Here is a 19,082-nt window from a genome sequence, read left to right on the forward strand (position 1 = left end):
CGTTGAAGGGAAACAATAAAATAATAAAAAGAATATAAAACAATAAAAAGTCTCACGACGTTTCGACCATAACACAAACGGTCATCATCAGGTGTGAAAAAAGCAACGGCAAGAAACATTTGAAAGAAGTGGCGGTTAGCATTTATTTATTTATTTTCAAACGGTGTTTGCATTTATTTATTTGAAAAAACGTTAGCACCACGGGCAGCGATTTGGCAGTTTATTTAGAAGGACGAGTCCATCTATGTTCTGAAAAGAGGAGGGGGGAGACGAAAAATTAATGTATGCTGTCTGAAAGCTACCGTAAGCGTGACTTTACCGAAAGAGCTAAGAATATGAATTACTGCAGTCACGAAAGCTTTAAATAAAAAACGTGAACAATCAATTAAGACCTGAAATGGTTTATCAAATCCTTACAATGATTGCTAGATGGATTCTGGCTTAGCAATCATTGGAAGGATTTGATAAACCATTTCAGGTCTTAATTGATTGTTCACGCTTACGGTGGCTTTCAGACAGCGTACAGTAATTTTTAGTCTCCCCCCTCCTCTTTTCAGAACATAGATGGACTCGTCCTTCTAAATAAACTGCCAAATCGCTGCCCGTGGTGCTAACGTTTTTTTTTAATAAATAAATACAAACACCGTTTGAAAATAAATAAATGCAAACCGCCACTTATTTCAAATGTTTCTTGCCGTTGCTTTTTTCACACCTGATGATGACCGTTTGTGTTATGGTCGAAACGTCGTGAGAATTTTTATTGTTTTATATATATTTTTTTATTATTTTAGTGTTTCCCTTCAACGTGACTTTACCGAAAGAGCTAAGAATATGAATTACTGCAGTCACGAAAGCTTTAAATCAAAATTTGGTTATATTTGATTGGGAATATCCCAACTGTGTAGAAACCCCCCTGTGGTTAGACGCTCCGTTGGTTGAACCCATGACGTCACTTCCGGTTTTTACAGTATAAATGGGGGGTACGAGAAGAGCCGATGGGGAGCGAGTGGATACAGTTTTTTGACTGTGCGACAGGGTGATACAGTACGTGCAACGAAGTGATACAGTACGTGAACAGGCGAAGATATAACTTTAGAAAACGCTCGTTTTTGTGCAACTAAGAAATAAAGAAACAGTTTGATTTAAGACACCTCAAACACGCGTCAGACTTTTTGCTCCGACAACTTAAGGGCGTAGCTTATTTTCCGGTACAAGAAAGCTGCGCCTGTGGAGACATACGCATTCATGGATCCAGGGAGTTCAGTGACGTTTTGTACTGAAGCCGTGAGGAAACAACTCAACGTCAGAGGCAGGAAGACTGAAATCCTTCTGCGAACCATAGGTCAGGAGAAGTTGGTACACAGTTATATCCTGTCAGACCTGCAAGTGAGTGGACTTGAGGAGGGAGATTATATTGACCTGCCAAAGGTCTTCACCCACAGTGACATTCCAGTGAAGAAAGAAAACAAACCACTACAGCATGATGTCGAGCGATGGCCCTGTCTGGGAGAAGTGCACCTCCCATCCATTGAGGCAGAGATAGGCCTGCTGATAGGAACTAATGCACACAGCATTGGAACCATGGAAGGTGATAAATAGTGAAGGTGATGGACCCTACGCAAGCAAGACCACTCTTGGCTGGGTAGTGGACGGACCTATGAGAACAGGAGACGCCAATGGAAAACGGCAACGTTTCACAGCAAAACCGTATCTCCATCTCAAACATTGAAGAACTGTTAGTCCAACAATACAACACAGACTTCTCAGAATGCAGTTGCGAGGACAAACCAGAGACGTCACAAGATGACCATCAGTTCATGCAATCTGTGACCAGGTCAGCTGAGCTGGTCAATGGACACTATACCACTGGTTTGCCATTGAGAAGTGAGAAGATGGAAATGCTGAACAACCGCTGTGTTGCAAGGCAGCGCATCAGATAGATAGATAGATCCTTTATTGTCATTGTCACCAGTCTCAAGAGATGGCCAAGCAAGAACCCAGATTTCCATGAGGACCTAAAAGGCTTCATGAGAGACATTGCAAAGGGCTTTGCTGTGAAAGTTCCTAAAAGGCAGCTGGAACGAGAAGATGGAAGAGTGTGGTGTATTCCTCATCATGGGGTGTACCACCCGAAGAAAAAGAAGATCCGTGTAGTCTTCGACTGCACTGCAACATACCAAGGAACCTCATTGAATGAGCAGTTTCTCCAAAGACCCAATCTCGCCAACACTCTCAATGGTGTGTTGACCAGATTTGGAAAGGAACTTTGGGGTGTGATGGCGGACATCGAGTGGTGGCCCGATGGCGACCTGAGTCAAGCCACAGAGGAGTACAGAATGACTGCGCACCTGTTTGGAGCCACGTCATCACCCAGCTGTGCATCCTATGCACTAAGAAGAACAGCCGAAGATGGAAAAACCGAGTCAACACCAGAGGTGGTTGACACAGTATGCAGAAACTTCTACAACGACGACTGCTTGAAGCCTGTGTCATCTGAAGACCGTGTTGTTATCCTGTCAAGAGATCTCTGAACTTTGTGTTCTAGTGGGGGATTCAACTTGACAAAGTGGGTAAGCAACAGCAGAGTTGTCATACCGTCTATCACAGAAGAACAAAGAGCCATAAAGGTGGATAAGATGCTCGGGCAAGAACATCAAGTGCCGCTCGAAGAGTCTACCTTTTGGACGGATAGCACTACAGTGCTGAAGTACATAGAGAATGAAACCACTCGTTTCAAGACCTTTTTGGCAAACAGGATCGCTACAATCCGTGAGGCGACAGAACCGACCCATTGGAAGTATATCAAAAGCTTTGTAAACCCAGCAGATCATGCTTCAAGAGGTTTGAAAGCTGATAACTTCATAAAAATTGAAAAATGGATTCAGGAACCCAAATTCCTGTGGATGGCTCCAAGTGAATGGCCAGAACGGCCAATTCAAATGAGTCAAAACTCAGATAATGATGAGATCAAGAAGTCGGTAACAGTCAATCTCCTCAGTATCAAAGATAACTCTAATCCAGTGAACAGACTTGTCAATCACTACTCAAGTTGGTATCATCTGAAGAGAGCAATGGTATGGTTTTTCCAACTGAAAGTAATTCTGCTGCATTTGAGAATTAAAATAAAAGAGTATCGAGCTACAATCAGTCAGGCTGAAAGTAACCCCGAGAGGCAGAAGATACTTCTCAAGCAGTGCATGCAGAAACTCAAAGCAACACTGCAAAAGGAACTGCTTACAGTGGAACATTGGACCTAGGCTGAGATCGACCTAATCCGCTTCAGCCAGAAGAATTATCAAAACCATGCCAGACTCCAACAGTTCAGTCTGTCGTGTGTGTGTGTTAAAACGAAGTTCAGCACACTAGAGCGACTTTTAAAAAGCTCTGTTACAAGAAGCAGCATGAAAGTATACGGATAAGATAAAGAGAAAGCTCAAGAAAGCCAATAAGTGGCAGAAATATAAGAAATTATTATTATTGTTATAAGAAAAGATGATTAAATTTTGATTTAAAGCTTTCGTGACTGCAGTAATTCATATTCTTAGCTCTTTCGGTAAAGTCACGTTGAAGGGAAACAATAAAATAATAAAATATATAACAATAATATATTGTTTCCCTTCAACGTGACTTTACCGAAAGAGCTAAGGATAAAAAATATATTATTATTTAGAGTTTGTGGCTCTTAAGGTTCAAGTTAAGATTAATTGGTATGCTCCCTGCCTAGCTAATTTGGGGCAGGTAATGTAAGAGCCTTAAGACAGAAAGTGAGTGTATTATTTCTGTATATAGATTTGATGTACATCCGTTCTACATTTGTTGACGGACTGGTTATATTTGATTTGGTGAAATCTTAAATATATACTGTACTAGCTGTACTACCCGGCTTCGCCCGGGACTTGGATTCACCACGCCCGGCCGCCTTTGTCTCCCCAGTGGCAATGTTCACACACCACACCAGTTACTCGTTTGAGGCTGAGTCGACCTAGGGGAGGCCCAGGACCGGTTCAAATAATCGTCACCAGTGGTGGCCGTAGCGCAGCGCGCTACTCTTTTTACCGAAAGAGCTAAGAATAAAAAAATATATTATTATTTAGAGTTTGTGGCTCTTAAGGTTCAAGTTAAGATTAATTGGTATGCTCCCTGCCTAGATAATTAGGGGCTGGTAATGTAAGAGCCTTAAGACAGAAAGTGAGTGTATTATTTCTGTATATAGATTTGATGTACATCCGTCATACATTTGTTGACGGACTGGTTATATTTGATTTGGTGAAATCTTAAATATATACTGTACTAGCTGTACTACCCGGCTTCGCCCGGGACTTGGATTCACCACGCCCGGCCGCCTTTGTCTACCCAGTGGCAATGTTCACACACCACACCAGTTACTCGTTTGAGGCTGAGTCGACCTAGGGGAGGCCCAGGACCGGTTCAAATAATCGTCACCGGTGGTGGCCGTAGCGCAGCGCGCTACCCACTACACTACCGCTCCCCCCACACAGACACACACACAGACAGCGCGCTACCTACTACACTACAATGCGTTACGCTTCCACATGTGCGGGTCACATGACAGATTTGACGTCACAGCTCATATATGCATTATTGAGCTCACGCCCCGCCCCCCCCCAAAAAAAACAACAAGTGTATTTGTATAATTTTTGCATGGTGTACAGTCTGGAAAGTACCCACATGGCAAATTTTAAGTTTGTGCATGTCGGGAAGTACGCTAAACATTTTGAACAGACACACATTCACAACTTTGCCTTTTATATATATGGAGATGATGCACGTGTAACCGGCTCGCCCTATCCCTCTCCTCCCGTGATCGTAACGAGGGTCCAGGCCTGTTTGTGAAGACAACAACAATAATAAAGGTCGGAGGCGACGAGTGGGATACTCTCTGTGTAGTGTTCTGCCCTCCTCTTGAGGATCGAGTTACTCCACAGAGGGTTGTGAAGCCGCAACTCTTTATTCCAAAGTGTTCTGAGCAGCACGTGTGCATCTGTAATTATGACCAGATGCACACCAATCGACCCCACGTTACACACCTCACTGCTCAAATCCCTGTAGTTGGAATTGAGTGCAAGTGTTGATATGCTGCACCCACGCCTTCATAGGTGCTCGCTAACAGCACTTGCCCTAATAGTCTATTAAGGCTATATGGAGGACAATCGAAACACAAGATCATACTTTGCGTGAGCAGCCCGTTCCCCAAACAATGCCAGTTATCGGAATGATCCGACACACTCCCCCCCCCCCACCGCCTGTCTAATTTCAAGTGAAAGTGGGGGGGGGGGGGGTGCATCTTATAATCCGATCTGTGGTATTGTATTAGTCCGGATTATAAGACGCACCGCCCCCACCCCCTGCAAAAGGCTGGGAGGAGCTGCGTCTTATAATCCGGTGGGTACGCAGCCAGATTCGTCGAACGAGTCAGTGTTGACACCGGCACACGTTTGGGGTGTGTCACCCGCGGGCTGCGCCGTCCCAGGGCGCACGTGGCGCGGCAGCTGCCAGGGGTCGTGCGGGCTCCCTCGTGCGGTGTCCGATCCTGCGGACCGCTCTCGAGACGTTGGCGACAACGCTGCATTGGCAGTCGTGTGCAAGCAGTAATACACGAACGGCAGCAAACTTAACATTTATATAACAGGTGACGTTTCGGAGCAATGGCCCTTCACAGCACAGGCGCGCTTTCAGATGCGCTTCTGCGGCCGTCTGGAACGCTCTTCCGATATTCGGAGCCCACTGGAGCTATGCACTTTGAAATCTAGAGTGAAAACTAATTTCTTTAGAACTACTTGTCGTGTTTAGGTTGTTATCCTTTCCCCTTCACCTCCGATTAGCGCGGTTGGCTACGTACGGTGCTAAAGAAGTTTACGTTTTCACGAGTGCCAGGCCAGAATGGTAGAGACTACCTCTGGATTCTTTGCGCTATGAATAAGGGCCATTATTGACGACCATGCTGGGTTTGTAACAGGAAGTGTTGCACAAGATCCAAATGCATTCCTCATCTCGTGCCATGCGTGACGCCAACAGCGCAATCGCGCTGAGATATCTTGGGAAGCCAAAGGGTGAAAGGTTAAAAAACACATACAAAGATCCCCCATGTAGCCTTAATAGACTATTGGGGCAAGTGCTGTTAGCGAGCACCTATGAAGGCGTGGGTGCAGAATATCAACACTTGCACTCAATCGAAACACAAGATTGTCCTCCAGACAGTCTCGTCCCTTCACCTGATGAAGGCCGCATGTGTTGTGGCCGAAACGTCGTGAGAATGTTATTATTTTATTTATCAATTTATTATTTTATTCTCATTCTACGTCACTTTACCGAAAGAACCAAAGAATATGATCTTGTGTTTTGATTTAGTGTGCTGATCTTTAAAGGTGCATTGAAACATTTTGATACTCCGACTGATGCTCCTGCTGTTGTGAAGTGACTCATGCACAGCCAGCTATGGCTACAGGGTTTGGTGTTACATGTTGTTTGTCGTTTATTGTGAAATTTCGGTCACAGTTCCTATGATCACTATTACATTGCTTTTATGGCTTTATTTTAGTGAATTCGAAAACGTGTTTTGGTTTGGCCATGTTTGTTTGTTGTAGTACGGCGTTAGACTGATGGCTTTAATTTAAGTGTCTTGTGGTTGTTATTTGACTTGCATCTCACTGGGATTTTTGCACACAGCGTTGGTGTACGGTGCTTTTTCTGGAAGATTTTGCTGTTTTTTTCCTGTTTGCGCATCGTCACTTTAAGATGTTTTCTTGTTCATGTTTTTTGTTTGTTACGGTTGCACCCGATTCAAGAGCCGAATGGCTCACAGGGCTATACAAAATAAATGAAACTGAAACCCTGATCTTGGAACGCGAAGGTTGCGTAGCTGCGTCTTATAATCCGCGCTTTCGCACGCAGCGAATGGCGATAAATCTTAACTTCCGGGATTCCCCGCATTGGATTTCCCACAACGCATAAGCCGCCCGGCGTCCGTGTCGCGGGCTCCGATTGGTCGCCGGTCACTGGCGGCGAGCCGCGGCGAAGACCAATCAGGGGCGGCCGGGCCCCGATGCGCGCTGGGGAATGTAAGTGGAGGGTGCGCGGGCGCGATTCTTAGGTTTCGTGTGGAGGAGCCAGCAGGAGGAGGAGATGGCGGCAGCGGCGGCGTCTCTGGGCGCGGTGCTCGGGCTCCGTGTGACGGCCCGGGCCGGGGCTACAGCGGGCGCGTTCGCAACCAGTCGCTCCGGCTTCCTCAAGCGGATCGTTTCGGCCTCGCCACGCTGCGCCGGTGGCACAGCGATCCCGACCAGGGGTCTCGCGGAGACGACCACGGGAGCCATTCTGCCCAAGCCGGAGAAGGTGGCGGCGGCGGTGTGGGAGGGAGGGGAGTTGGTAGTCGTGGGGTCCTCTTCATATTGTTGGTTTTGTTTGTTTGTGTTCGCCACTTGCTTTGTTGAAGGCGAGTAATCGTGGTGTAGGATTTCCCAAAGCATTGCAATCCACGTGGTTTGTTTACGAGGCGTGAAAGTGACACCGGATAGCGACGCGATGGGGTTCGGTATAACATGGCTGTCAAACTTGACGTGTAAAGTCACGATTAATAATTCACATTTTTATTATGTTGCCTAACACCACTATTAATGTTTGATTCAGGGCAATTTACAGCAAAGTGCGGAGTCAGATTCTCAAGAACAATGTACTCGCCGAGATGCGGTCAAAGAGATGTGACATCAATACTTTGTTTCACGGTGACAAGGGTGTCGTGTTGGTGTACTTACGGTGATTAACCAGAAGGATGTGTGGTGTCCATTCTATAGAATACATTATCCAGGGCAGTGGCCGTGTTTTGTTGATTATTCAATTCGAAGTAAAGAGTTAGGGGTGACATGTTTATCACATTGTTATAATTTAATCGTTGTTTAGGATCTATGTACTCAACACGAGCAAACAGCAGTGCATTCACATTTGTATTTATTGCATTCAATGCTGACGATGTGCAGGATTGGTCGGGAGAATGAGACGCAATTCGCTCCGCTTTGAGAGCAGTGGGGGCCGCCTCCGGTGGATCCGCAGCACTGCAACTGCATTCTGTATTCACAGCTGCGGTGATGGCTAAGTGTGCAGCGACAATGTGGGACACCTTTCTTGGCTGTCAAACTATAATAGGGTTTACCCTTTCTGGCAATGAAACGGGTGTTAAGGAATCCTGTCTGCATTAACCACACGAACTTGTGGTGAACATGCGAACAAATAACATGCTCTGATAATATATGCATTCTAGATTTGAAGCTTTCGTGACTGCATGGATTCATACTCTGTTTTTTTCGGTAAAGTCACGTAGGTAAAATAAAAGAAATGAAAACAATTAAATTAAATCACGACGTTTCGGAGGCAACACAAGCTTCCGTCTTCAGGTGGAAACCGTCACAGCAAAATTGCTGTATCACTTGTATCACTTGATACAGCAATTTTGCTGTGACGGTTTCCACCTGAAGACGGAAGCTTGTGTTGCCTCCGAAACGTTGTGATTGAATTGCCTTGTTTTCATTTATTTTATTTTACCCACATGGCTTTACCGAAAAAAAACCAGTATAATATATGCAGTCTTTGAAAGCTGTCTGTTTGCCTGTTCACCACAAGTACGTGTGGTTATTGCAGACAGGATTCCTTGAAAAAGGATTGTTTTGTGTTTTTTAACATCTCAACACCTGTTTTATGCCAAAAAGGGTCAAACCTATTGCTATATCGCTCAGTGTGTCGTGCAGGAGTCCTACAAATGCGACTTTGTGAATGCTGCAAATGCTAGCACGGTCGACTCGGCCACATCATCGGCATCTTAAGCAGCAACAAATATCCTTACATCAGCAGGATCACAATTATGAATGTATTAACGACAATCCAACTTTATCGATTCGCACAAGGTGACGTTTGTGTGTGTGCGCTTTGTCTCTCCTGTGGTTGGCTGCCAGGTCTCACTGGGACTGACAAAGGTGTTCACGGTGGTGATCCCATTTCTTATCCTCGGAGCCATCGCGAGCAAGAAAGGAGCCGAGCTGCTGGAAGAACACGACATATTTGTGCCAGACGATGACGACGACGACGATTAACGTATGCACAATAATTACTCTTAAACCTCGAGCCCATTATCAACACCTTTTAGCTGTTTCACTGATATACGTAGTATTGTTTAGACACCGTGTGTACATGCTTCTTTAGTTTGCATCAACATGGTTTTATTTGTTAATACTAATTACAAAGCTGGCAACTGACATCTCAATCCTTGGTTGTTTTTTTAGGGCAGTGCAAAGTTGGCATTGAATGTCTTCACAAGTGGAACCTCCCGATGGCCTTACTCGTACCTGCATGAATGACAGGATGGTTTCACGACGTGTTGTGTTTTCTGCATGTCCTCCACCAGTGGCTGGTCTATGGGAAGCTCTTGTGCAATGCTGCCACCTTGAGCTCAAATACATTAAGGTCTTGCTCCGTACACAAATGGTGTGAAACACTCCTTGATATTCTATATGGCAACAATCTTCAGAGGACTGAACAAGCTGTGGTTCAAACCAATTACGTAATTAGGAAAATGTACACGTATACATTGCAAAAGGATTTGCATTCCAATAGGTAGTGCAGCTCCGTTAAATTCCCGTTTCACATTGTGCATGACGAGTACTGCTTGCTACGAAGGCGATTGGTTAACATCTACCAAACTTTATTACACAAATTGGTAAGCTTTGGGGCGAGAATACATGCCTAATTCATGGTATAGAATATTTGGTAAGTGTATATCACAGAAGTGTTGTGTATTTTCTTCCCCTCTGGATACGAGCCACTGGTTGTATCTTGTTCTCTACTATACATCTTGCTGTATTCCAATGTTTGCGATGTCCACTTAATTTAAAACCTGGAGATTGGGAGCATCATACACTGTCACTCTACATTCGTCTGACTTGTTTTTAGGCTGCAACTAAAAATACCATAGTTGTTTTGCATTAACGCTCTGGAATGTTAACATTGTTACTGTCAACCAGACAATCATAGTAATGGGCAATGGAAAATAAATTTAATAATTTCAGTGTCCAATTATACATACAAAAATGTACTGCATCCCAAGTATATTTATTATGTGACCAAGCCTAATGGATGTACATAAAGGAAAAGCAATAAATCAAATTTTAAGTTTCATTGCCTTTTATCTGTATTTTAATTGCTTAGGACTTGGGTATTAGACATTTTTCACAAGCCTTTGATGGCAAATGGTTAATGGTGTCATTGGCACCATGGTCGGTAATAAGGACCATAGCACCTTGGCTAAGGCACACACTGCAATAAAAAAAAATTGCAGTCATTTTCAGAGTTTTATTCATGCTTGGCATTATATCCACAACGACACAATGCAGGAAGGTTTTGCAACACATACATTAACCCAGTGTATGGCATGCTATTAACAGGTAACAAGTGTTAGTCATAACAGTTATCACAAAGTGCTCAAGATATTCAAACTGAAGTTTAGAATGAGTAAATAGTAAAAATGTTGCATGTTGGTGTGGTATTTGTTTTCCTATCAGCCTAGAAACACCAATTTCAATTTATGTATTGCTTATTTCAGGAAAAAAACAAGGGTGTTTTTACCTTAATTTCAAAAATAACAAGTAGTGTTTACATCTTACAGGCAGACTTATAACATATAGTGAATGTCTTGCATGAACAAATTAACTTGTGAATGTATGGGCCATATCAGATACATTAGCACTTTGTAACATTTGTGATGGCTCATCCTTGCTAATGAAGTAACGTTTAATGTTGCTTCTCAAATCATATCCACGGCCCATACTGTGCACGGGTCTCTTAGCTCTTGTGTAAAAGGTGGTATCTTGCTGTCAAGGGTTGTGTCCCGCAAGGAACTTGGACAAAAAGTCAGTCGGTCGCGGTTTCTCAGACTCTTTGAAGTATCGCATAATGTGCGTCCTCTGCTTCCACACATTGATGGTCTCATCCAACTCCATCTTTCCCTAAGGTGGGGGGAACGCAAACACCGCATTCAGAGAGCTGCTGGTCGGGTCTGAACATCCACGAAGCATGCAAAACGATTTCAGTAGTTAAAGTTCAATGTGTTTTTTTTAAGGAGAGCAGACAAACCAACTGTTACCTGCAGAAATAAATGGTTGGGGAAAAAACTATAAGGAATGATAACATCTCACTGTTTTAACCTGTGCAACCAACTTTGTTTGAATATTACAAACCGAGTAATATCCTAGGCATTCATACAACCGCACACGTTCTGTTACAAAAAAATGGTTAACCAAGGGTTTTATTTTAGGCAAGATGAAGGAGAGTGATTGTCCCATCGCTAATTACACCTATTCGTGCGGTTGGATTCGTACGGTGCGAAATAAGTTCAACAGTACAATGAAGGGTATGAACATATACCTTGATGACCAGCATGTCAATGACTCGTGTGTCGGACACGAGAGCATTTTTGTTGAACATCTCGCGCACTTTATCTCTTGCTTGCTTTGTGGTGATGTCCAGCTGGAAACAATGCACTGTGGGGAATATGAATGTAAGATTTAGTACGTAACATTAATTTCAATACAGCATTTCTCAACTCCAGTTATATATATGTCCACAAATTGTCCTATACGCTCAGTGGCATACAATGAGTGCATTGCCAAACCCACATTGGCCCATCGCGCCAGGGGCATGAGTACTGAAAAAGTTAGCAAAACCTCCCCGAAGTCGATTCCACCTCAAATGAGTACCGGGCGTGGAGCTGGCCACCCACCCCCTCGTGTGCCGTGCTGTCCTTCATCGGTGCTGCTTGCTAACGGCACTTGCCCCAAGTCTGAGGACGCGGAATTACACGTAGTCCCAACCGCCCGAAAAATTCCGCCGGGAACCGGAAATTAATAGAATTCGATACCAGATTCCCTGTGGCCATCCTAATACCTCCAGATATTACACCTATGACTTATGTTTCATGGAACCACGCCATATATCTCACCTATTGGCAACACTTGATGTGGCAAAATGTTAACGGTAACAATTGTGTACGTTCTCAATTAAAGTGGCAACTTTCAAATGTGTAGATATCACATTTAGTCTATATAAAAAACCCAGTACCATTAAACATTGGCCAGCCTCTAGTAGTGAGTGGTACTGTACCATATTCAGCTCTGGCCCATGGACTATTTAGGCGCCTCCATCCACTAGGACAACTTACCCCAGTCACTGCTGCTCATGTATCATGCATCACGGATCAGGCATGAGTGGCTATAAGCAAACCTCAAAGGCATGTGCCAAACGGGGTATTGAGGCACTTGCCATAACAGATACAAGAGATATGGGATTTCAGACAAGGTAAGGTAAGAGAGGCACTAGACACAAGATTGGGGTTTTGCTTAAAGGCGCAGGAGACGTGGCACTTCAGAGACGCAAGACATGAGAAGTGAAAGTAACAGACAAGGGGCGCGGGGAGGCGAGGTGTAGGAGCTGCTTCATAAACGAGACGGGCGACACAAGGTGAGAGAGCCGCTTATTATGAACCAGGGTGACCTTAGACCAGGGCCCGGTCGTTCCCATCGCCGGCCCCAGCGCACTCCGTTACTCACCCGCGACGGGCGCCTGCCTGTACCACGCCCTGTAAAGGTCCCGGGCCCTGCGCTTGGCCTCGTCCACGTCCCGGGACAGGATGGGCTTCACGGTTTTGACCGCGACGCTCGCCGCCTTGTGTACTGCCGCCATCTTCCAGTGGAAGCGCGGACTCCTCCCCCCTGCCCCCCGCTGAGTAAGCCCCATAAGCCCCCGCGCGTCACCCACGTGCAAATACGGCGGCCATCTTATGTGGGGATAGTGAAGGCGCAGCCCTGCAATGGCCTGTTGGCGGGAGTGCGCTGAAACGGGATATACGAATGCGCGACTGAATGATAAATTATGTGAAATTACGGCACCTCCCACACAGACAGGTACAGCTGTGACAAGTTCGCGCGCGTGTGTTTTTGTAACAGCATTGTTTGGCGATAGCGAGTTGGCAGGAGTGCATGAGCACGAATATACAAAAACACTCAACGCATTCGTCATTAACTACTGTCTTAAAGGGAAAAGCATATCATTGGCGACGTTTCGGGCAATGCATATGCAGTAGGGATCAGACGTGAGCGGCTATGAACAAAACCATTTCGGGCATGGATTTCTCATATGGCTCTTCTTCATCACTGTACGATGAGAAGGGCCATCGGCAGATACTGAACTCCTAACAAGGCTGGGTGACTCACGAGCGAGCAGAGGACACGAGTCACGCGGCTTCACGGTGGATGCAGTCAACAGGGAGGAGGAGGAAACCCCCACAGCCAATGGGGGCACCTCCCTCGCAGTCCCAGCAGTCGCGATATGATGACGTCACCACGTGAGGTCACCCCCCCACTCTCTTTAATTGCGTCATCCACCCCGCAACTCCGCTTTAGGGCATTTGTTTCTGACGTCATCGCGCAACCCGCTCCCCGACACCGACGGCAAGGGCGTGACGTCAGAACGCGCACGCTTCTGTTACCTCGTTGGCGTCACCACGCACGGGCGTGACGTCACCGCGTATTGTGTGACGCCACGGCGCACGCCCAGGCCTGGCCGCTCCCATCCGTGCGAGCGTGAGAGGACCCTGGCTGTGGGAGTGGTCCCCGCTCGCCCCTCAGAGCGTACGGCGCGGGTGCAGCAGCGACTAACGGCTTGCCTCTGTAGCGGCCTCGTCACAGCGGGGTGGCGGGGGAGATTCGGGGCGACGTCCGGCCAAGTTTAGTCTCTCGGGAAGCTGAAGGTTTCGCTGTGATCGCGGTGTCCCGAGCTGCGTGTGTTCTCGGCAGGCGCGGCCGCCTCCATTAAGGCTGCCTTCACCCGAGCCGCTCACGGCGCCCCGATTGAGCTTTCGTTTTTAATTTCCCCTTAAAGCTAAAATAAAAGGTTTCCCGCGAGGTGTTTGTCGCGCAGGGATGAGCAGTGGGGTCTGGAGGCGGTAGAGGGAGCGAGGAAGGCGCTTGAGAATGGTGAGTGCCGCCCGCTCGCCCGGCTGGCTCGCGAGGCCTATAAGCCCCTCGGCAGCCTCGAGTGTCCGCCCCTGTCTTGTTTTTCTAATTCGTGTGGCACTGTGGTGGTGGTGTTGTTGATTTACTTTGTGGACTGTCGCGCGTTATACTGTGTCAGGTCAAGGTCTAAGTGATTTCCTGCTCAAATGAGCATTGCGGCGGGGGCGAGTCTATGACCAGTTCCATGGACAAGCCACCGTTGACTTGGCCACAGATTTTAATTTTATCGACCCCGAAGGAATGATGGGTTGAGTCGACCAGGATTTGAACTCCCAACCCTTACGATTGCGAGCCACGGCCCACTACCGTTGTATCGTGTACGTTAGCACTCATTTTAATTTTACGTGTCCACCTTACATTATATGATATTAGCGGGAAGTGTGTTTTTCGTCCGTTGCCCGGGCGAAAAAGACACATCGACTTACAGACATGGACCCACACACACAAACACATCGACTCACACACACATCGACTCGCACACACATCAACTCACACACATCGACTCACACACACATGGACTTACACGCACATCGACTTACACGCACACATATCGACTTACACACATGGAATACACATACATCGACTTACACATCGACTCGCACATCGACGTATACACACCCATCGACTCATATGACATGCTAAATTGCATACACATTGTCCACACAAACTATACATGGCCGTGTTTTATATGCATACACTACATCGTATTCCGTGTAGCAGTATACAGATACTGTATTGCACGAACATACTACACAGTACGAGGAGCTGAGAAAAACACTCCTTTGAAAGGAATTTGCCAACCATTCCACTTCAGCCCCCTAATTGCAATCCAGCGGTGTTTTCCTCTAAATATATTTAATCGTCGTTGAAAACGACGGCGTAAGTACATAATTTGCAAATCTGCTACGCTTTGTAACGTCAACATGAAGCAGGTTCGTGTTTTGAGGCAGTGGCAGAGTAGTCGCGGATACTTCATTAATGAAGTCGAGAGCACAGCGAGCGCCCTTCACCATGTATTGTTTTGTATGTTGAACTTCTTTCGCACCGTACGTAACCATGCGTGCTAATCGGAGGTGTTCGTTTATTCGTGCTCCTGGGGCAACACTGACAACGCCATTCCCCCTTGCTGGGCTTGTGTAAAGAATTGGTGGTGTCTGTTGGATGGGTTGGGTTTTGTTGCTGATGCCGCACTTTTTTGGACGACATTGAAAATTTCATGGGGCCATAGCATCACTAGAAACGTCATTTAAACTAAAGTAATAATGTACATCCAATGAAGCATATTGCACATTCACAGTGAAGTGTTGTAACAGGCTATTGCATATAACGTAGAAAAATTACAGCACGCATTTGCCAGGAATGCGTTAATGAGGGCCCTAATTTCAGTACCTCTAATTTTACTGATATCCCTTCAGGGCCGTATTCTTAGTCACATCTCGGCCCTGGCTCGGCCTCTAACGCTGCTCGCTTGCTTCTCAAGACGCCTGAGCGGCTCGTTCATGGCTTGGCCCAGGCTCGGCTCAAGGAAATCCTGGGACCCACGCGTAGAGCCGGCTCACACGAGCCAAACCTCATCCGAGCTGTGACTAAGTATATGAACCTACGTGTTCATACCAGTTAGGCTCTTATCCAACGTCTAGCAGTTTGTCTCTTTTACGTTAGAATGAGTGTTTTAAACAAGTATTAGCTCCAATAATAAAACTCATATGCTAAATCTTTGTTTTTGTAAACGTGTTATTTCATATGACCAAATTATTTTGAATTTGCCTGATATTGTCAATCTCGGAAGTGAAGCAGGTTTGAGCCCAGATAGTTCCCTGGTGGGTGACGGCTTTGCATATATGTTCGTTGTTGTTGGCTGCTGTAGGGGCTATGTTGTCAGCACATCCAATTAGCACGGTTGGCTACGTATAGTGCGAAAGAAGTTCAACATGCAGCAAAGGGAAATGCAGCGAACACATTGTTATCCTGTACTGTGCTCCATACGTCTATGCGCACTGACTGGACCAACCCGCACTAAGCAGCGTGGTGATGTATTGTCAAATAACTCACAAAAGGGCTGTGCACGCACATGCACGCATGTAGAAACGTTCAGGTATACCGAATTGTTTGTACGAATGATTGCAAGCCGTTACGTATTGTGCTTGGTTAAGGAGAATCTACATAACTGCTTTGAATGAAGGAAATTATTTACGGGTATACTACCACTGCTGATCCCGCTATCCGTTGCCAGAAAACATTACCTAATGGCTATATAGCTCAACATACAGATTGCAAGGTATTATAACACCTTATTCGACTCACAAGATATGGTGCTATAGTGCGAACGTAATGCAACGTAGTGCTGTAGATTAATGCAATAACATTGTGGTTATATTAGGCATCAACTGAATCTGACCGAATTGCAGGCATGCGTTCGTGTCTTTGTGCACAGTGAATGGCAGCTTGCTGACTATGAGTAAACAGTGTGCGTGGGTCCAGCAGCATCATCGAGTCACACGAGTATGTATTATAGGCTGAATGGCCTTTGCTTGTTCTCATGTTCTCTGGTGTTTGTGCTTGCGCACGTGTGTTGCAAATGTCAGTGCAAGCATACATGACATCGTGTGTATTACCGTGTCTCTTTCAGGCTTCCGACGAATCGTCCTTACGGGCTCTGGAAAACATCATGACTGAATTTTTTCACAATTCTACCACGAATGAAAGGAAAAGAGAGATAGGTGAGTCATTGTTGCACGTTTTTGTTTGTCTCAACTTTAAGTGCATGCGTCCCAGGGCGGTGCTTGCAGAACACAGCAGTTCCAATATGAGCGCATATAACACCCAAAACCCCAACTCTGCATGGATTGTGTGGCATCTAAATAAAGCTGTTAAATGTTTTTTTTTTATTGTGAGTGTAACGTTTCCTGCATCCCACCCCTCTTGTTGAGTAATGCGTTGGATTTGACTGAAAGTAAGTTTACGTGCATTGATGCATGCTAGGTTTATAAAGAAGTTCGCTGGGACATTTAAGAAGGTAGAACATTTTTATAATTAAACGTTCATGATAAAAGAGATGCACATGGCTGAGTTGCTGCCGGCTAGTTTATTTATTTTTGAAATGCCACCAAACTGTGTTTTATTTGAAGTGGCATATTCAGTGCATTGTGTTGCTTTCACACACATTTTTTAATAGTCTGCTTAAAAACACATTCACATAGGTCAATATTGATCAGCGGTTCTTACCTACTGTACAATAAAAATCCACTCCCTTGAGGTGACTTCGCGGCTGAGAGGTGAGAACGCTGTGCTCGAGATTCTGGGTTCGAATCCAGAAAGCAAAGGCGCCTGTGAGTAAAAACCGGTGCAGTGAGTTGATGGTCTCAGCCTGGTCGCCAATGATTGCATAATAAAACCATCAACATTAAATTAGTTTCTGTGCCTAATTCGGCTAAGTTTCAACTGGTTTGACTGTCGTGTGATGGTCATTTTACTGAATGGTGTAATTGGGTGAAAATTGCTGCCCCCTTACAGTGTTTTAACAGACATTGCTTGAAGGTAGCTCTGTGATGACAGTTTCCTCCATGGGCCATTCTCGAACACGGAAGTTGCGCAGCATTGCCAGAGATTTAAATGGATACTTCGCCGCATGACGTGATGCCAAATTACACAATCAGGATGCAATTGGAGGAAAATTAAAACACGTCACATGATACAACTTCATCAGTCAAGGCTGTGAATTGATTGACATGTGGGCATGTGAACTAACAGTGTAATTTTTGTTCCCAAATCAGAGTTCATGCAATGTACTAGTATGGCTGTGAGAGTTCACCTGTTATCTTGCTTGATGCAAACTCAATTGCAATAATTACACTGTCCAACTACAGTTCTGTGTGGGGTCAGCTGATGGCAATCTACACAACTACTCACTTCCTGAACACTCATAATAAAGGTTTTGGGTTAGATCGCGTTATTTATAAATGTGTCATAACCCTCCACCACCCGACACGGCCAATCAGAAAAAAAGTGTCAGGTTGACAAAAGACAAATAGTTCACTACTTTAGCCCACCGGTGTGTTGAAGAGTGAATCCACAACATTTACAGTTTGAGTAGGACGTTTCGCTGGTAAATTACATCCAGCATCATCGGGCAATTCGCCAGAATGGTAAAGCCCTCACTTGTTCCCGGTCTTCATTCGAGCAGTAAATAACGTGATCATTTAACTCATTCAGGTGCAGTGATTTGAGGCGAATGGGGGGGGGTATTGTAATTATATAATCGATTTGTAATCAGTCAATGGTTATGATTAGTAATGAGTTGTAGATGAGTAATTAGTTGTAATGTGTGTTATTGTGTAAACGTTTACATGGCCAATCAGCAAAAAAAGTGACACTTTTTTGCTGATTGGCCGTGTCGGATGGTGGAGGGTTAGGACACATTTATAAGTAACGCGATCTTACCCAAAAACCTTTATTATGAATAATATTGGTCGCGAAAGCCTACGTGTTAAACTTCCTGAACACTGTTTTGTGAATTCTGCTGTAAACAATAGCAAGGTTTTTTTTTTCCTACGAACATTTTGAAGGTTACATGTGCTTGGTCTGTCATGTCATGAACATACGTGTGTTCCAATTGTTTTGTTGTTGAATACAATTATGCAGAAAACTAATTTGTCTGCCAATCACTATATTAACCAATACTGTCGAGGCTTCATGAACTCAAATGTTGATAATGATGAAGATTACCATGTGATTAGAATCATAATTTTTTTATGCGCTGTTTATGGTTTAAATAAAAGTTACTCTATGTTCCTCCTATGTTGTGTCGTTTATCAAGTAGTATTGGAAAAATCAGCTGCACTATTATTCACGTATGCTATGCTGAACTTCATTTTTAAATGTAAACGCGTGTAATAAGATTGCGGTGGTGCCAACTTGGTTTGGGGTGGAGTGTTACTGCCAATATCAGGATGCAGCAGCTGCTGAGAAACCCAACTTGTGGGTCAGATGGGCTTCATCGATAAGCCAACC

At 45.1% G+C, this 19,082-nt stretch overlaps 3 protein-coding genes across 3 annotated transcripts in view; 2 read left to right on the forward strand and 1 right to left on the reverse strand.

Annotated features, from left to right (window-relative positions):
* Positions 1 to 7,092: 7,092 nt before the first annotated feature.
* Positions 7,093 to 10,182, forward strand: SMDT1 (single-pass membrane protein with aspartate rich tail 1). The gene is made up of 3 exons (XM_032970075.2): positions 7,093 to 7,353; positions 8,964 to 9,102; positions 9,291 to 10,182. Exons 1-2 carry the CDS (start codon positions 7,144 to 7,146, stop codon positions 9,099 to 9,101), a joined length of 348 nt encoding a protein of 115 aa, XP_032825966.1. The 5' UTR covers positions 7,093 to 7,143; the 3' UTR covers position 9,102; positions 9,291 to 10,182.
* Positions 10,183 to 10,342: 160 nt separating this feature from the next.
* Positions 10,343 to 12,772, reverse strand: NDUFA6 (NADH:ubiquinone oxidoreductase subunit A6). The gene is made up of 3 exons (XM_032970074.2): positions 12,609 to 12,772; positions 11,428 to 11,543; positions 10,343 to 11,009 (listed from the first exon to the last, which is right to left on the reverse strand). The coding sequence occupies exons 1-3, from the start codon at positions 12,739 to 12,741 to the stop codon at positions 10,878 to 10,880; spliced, it is 381 nt and encodes a 126-aa protein (XP_032825965.1). The 5' UTR covers positions 12,742 to 12,772; the 3' UTR covers positions 10,343 to 10,877.
* Positions 12,773 to 13,550: 778 nt separating this feature from the next.
* Positions 13,551 to 19,082, forward strand: part of XPO6 (exportin 6) — a 31,789-nt gene continuing 26,257 nt past the window's right edge. Inside the window, exons 1-2 of the mRNA XM_032970073.2 lie at positions 13,551 to 14,033; positions 16,702 to 16,792. Coding sequence (XP_032825964.1) covers positions 14,031 to 14,033; positions 16,702 to 16,792 — 94 coding nt within the window. The 5' untranslated portion in view covers positions 13,551 to 14,030. The remainder of the gene's footprint in view (positions 14,034 to 16,701; positions 16,793 to 19,082) is intronic.

The sequence above is a fragment of the Petromyzon marinus genome, chromosome 43, assembly GCF_048934315.1.
Source record: "Petromyzon marinus isolate PM22_M1 ecotype Great Lakes invasive population chromosome 43, UKy_Petmar_22M1.pri1.0, whole genome shotgun sequence".
Taxonomy (NCBI): domain Eukaryota; kingdom Metazoa; phylum Chordata; class Hyperoartia; order Petromyzontiformes; family Petromyzontidae; genus Petromyzon; species Petromyzon marinus.

Excerpts from the sequence above, each read along its gene's own strand:
- NDUFA6 (XM_032970074.2), bottom strand. The coding sequence starts at position 12,741 with ATGGCGGCAGTACACAAGGCGGCGAGCGTCGCGGTCAAAACCGTGAAG. Across the intron at positions 11,544-12,608 it reads CAGGCAGGCGCCCGTCGCGG|TGCATTGTTTCCAGCTGGAC; the intron begins GTGAGTAACGGA and ends TATTCCCCACAG. Across the intron at positions 11,010-11,427 it reads TTGACATGCTGGTCATCAAG|GGAAAGATGGAGTTGGATGA; the intron begins GTATATGTTCAT and ends CCCCCACCTTAG.
- SMDT1 (XM_032970075.2), top strand. The coding sequence starts at position 7,144 with ATGGCGGCAGCGGCGGCGTCTCTGGGCGCGGTGCTCGGGCTCCGTGTG. Across the intron at positions 7,354-8,963 it reads TTCTGCCCAAGCCGGAGAAG|GTCTCACTGGGACTGACAAA; the intron begins GTGGCGGCGGCG and ends GTTGGCTGCCAG.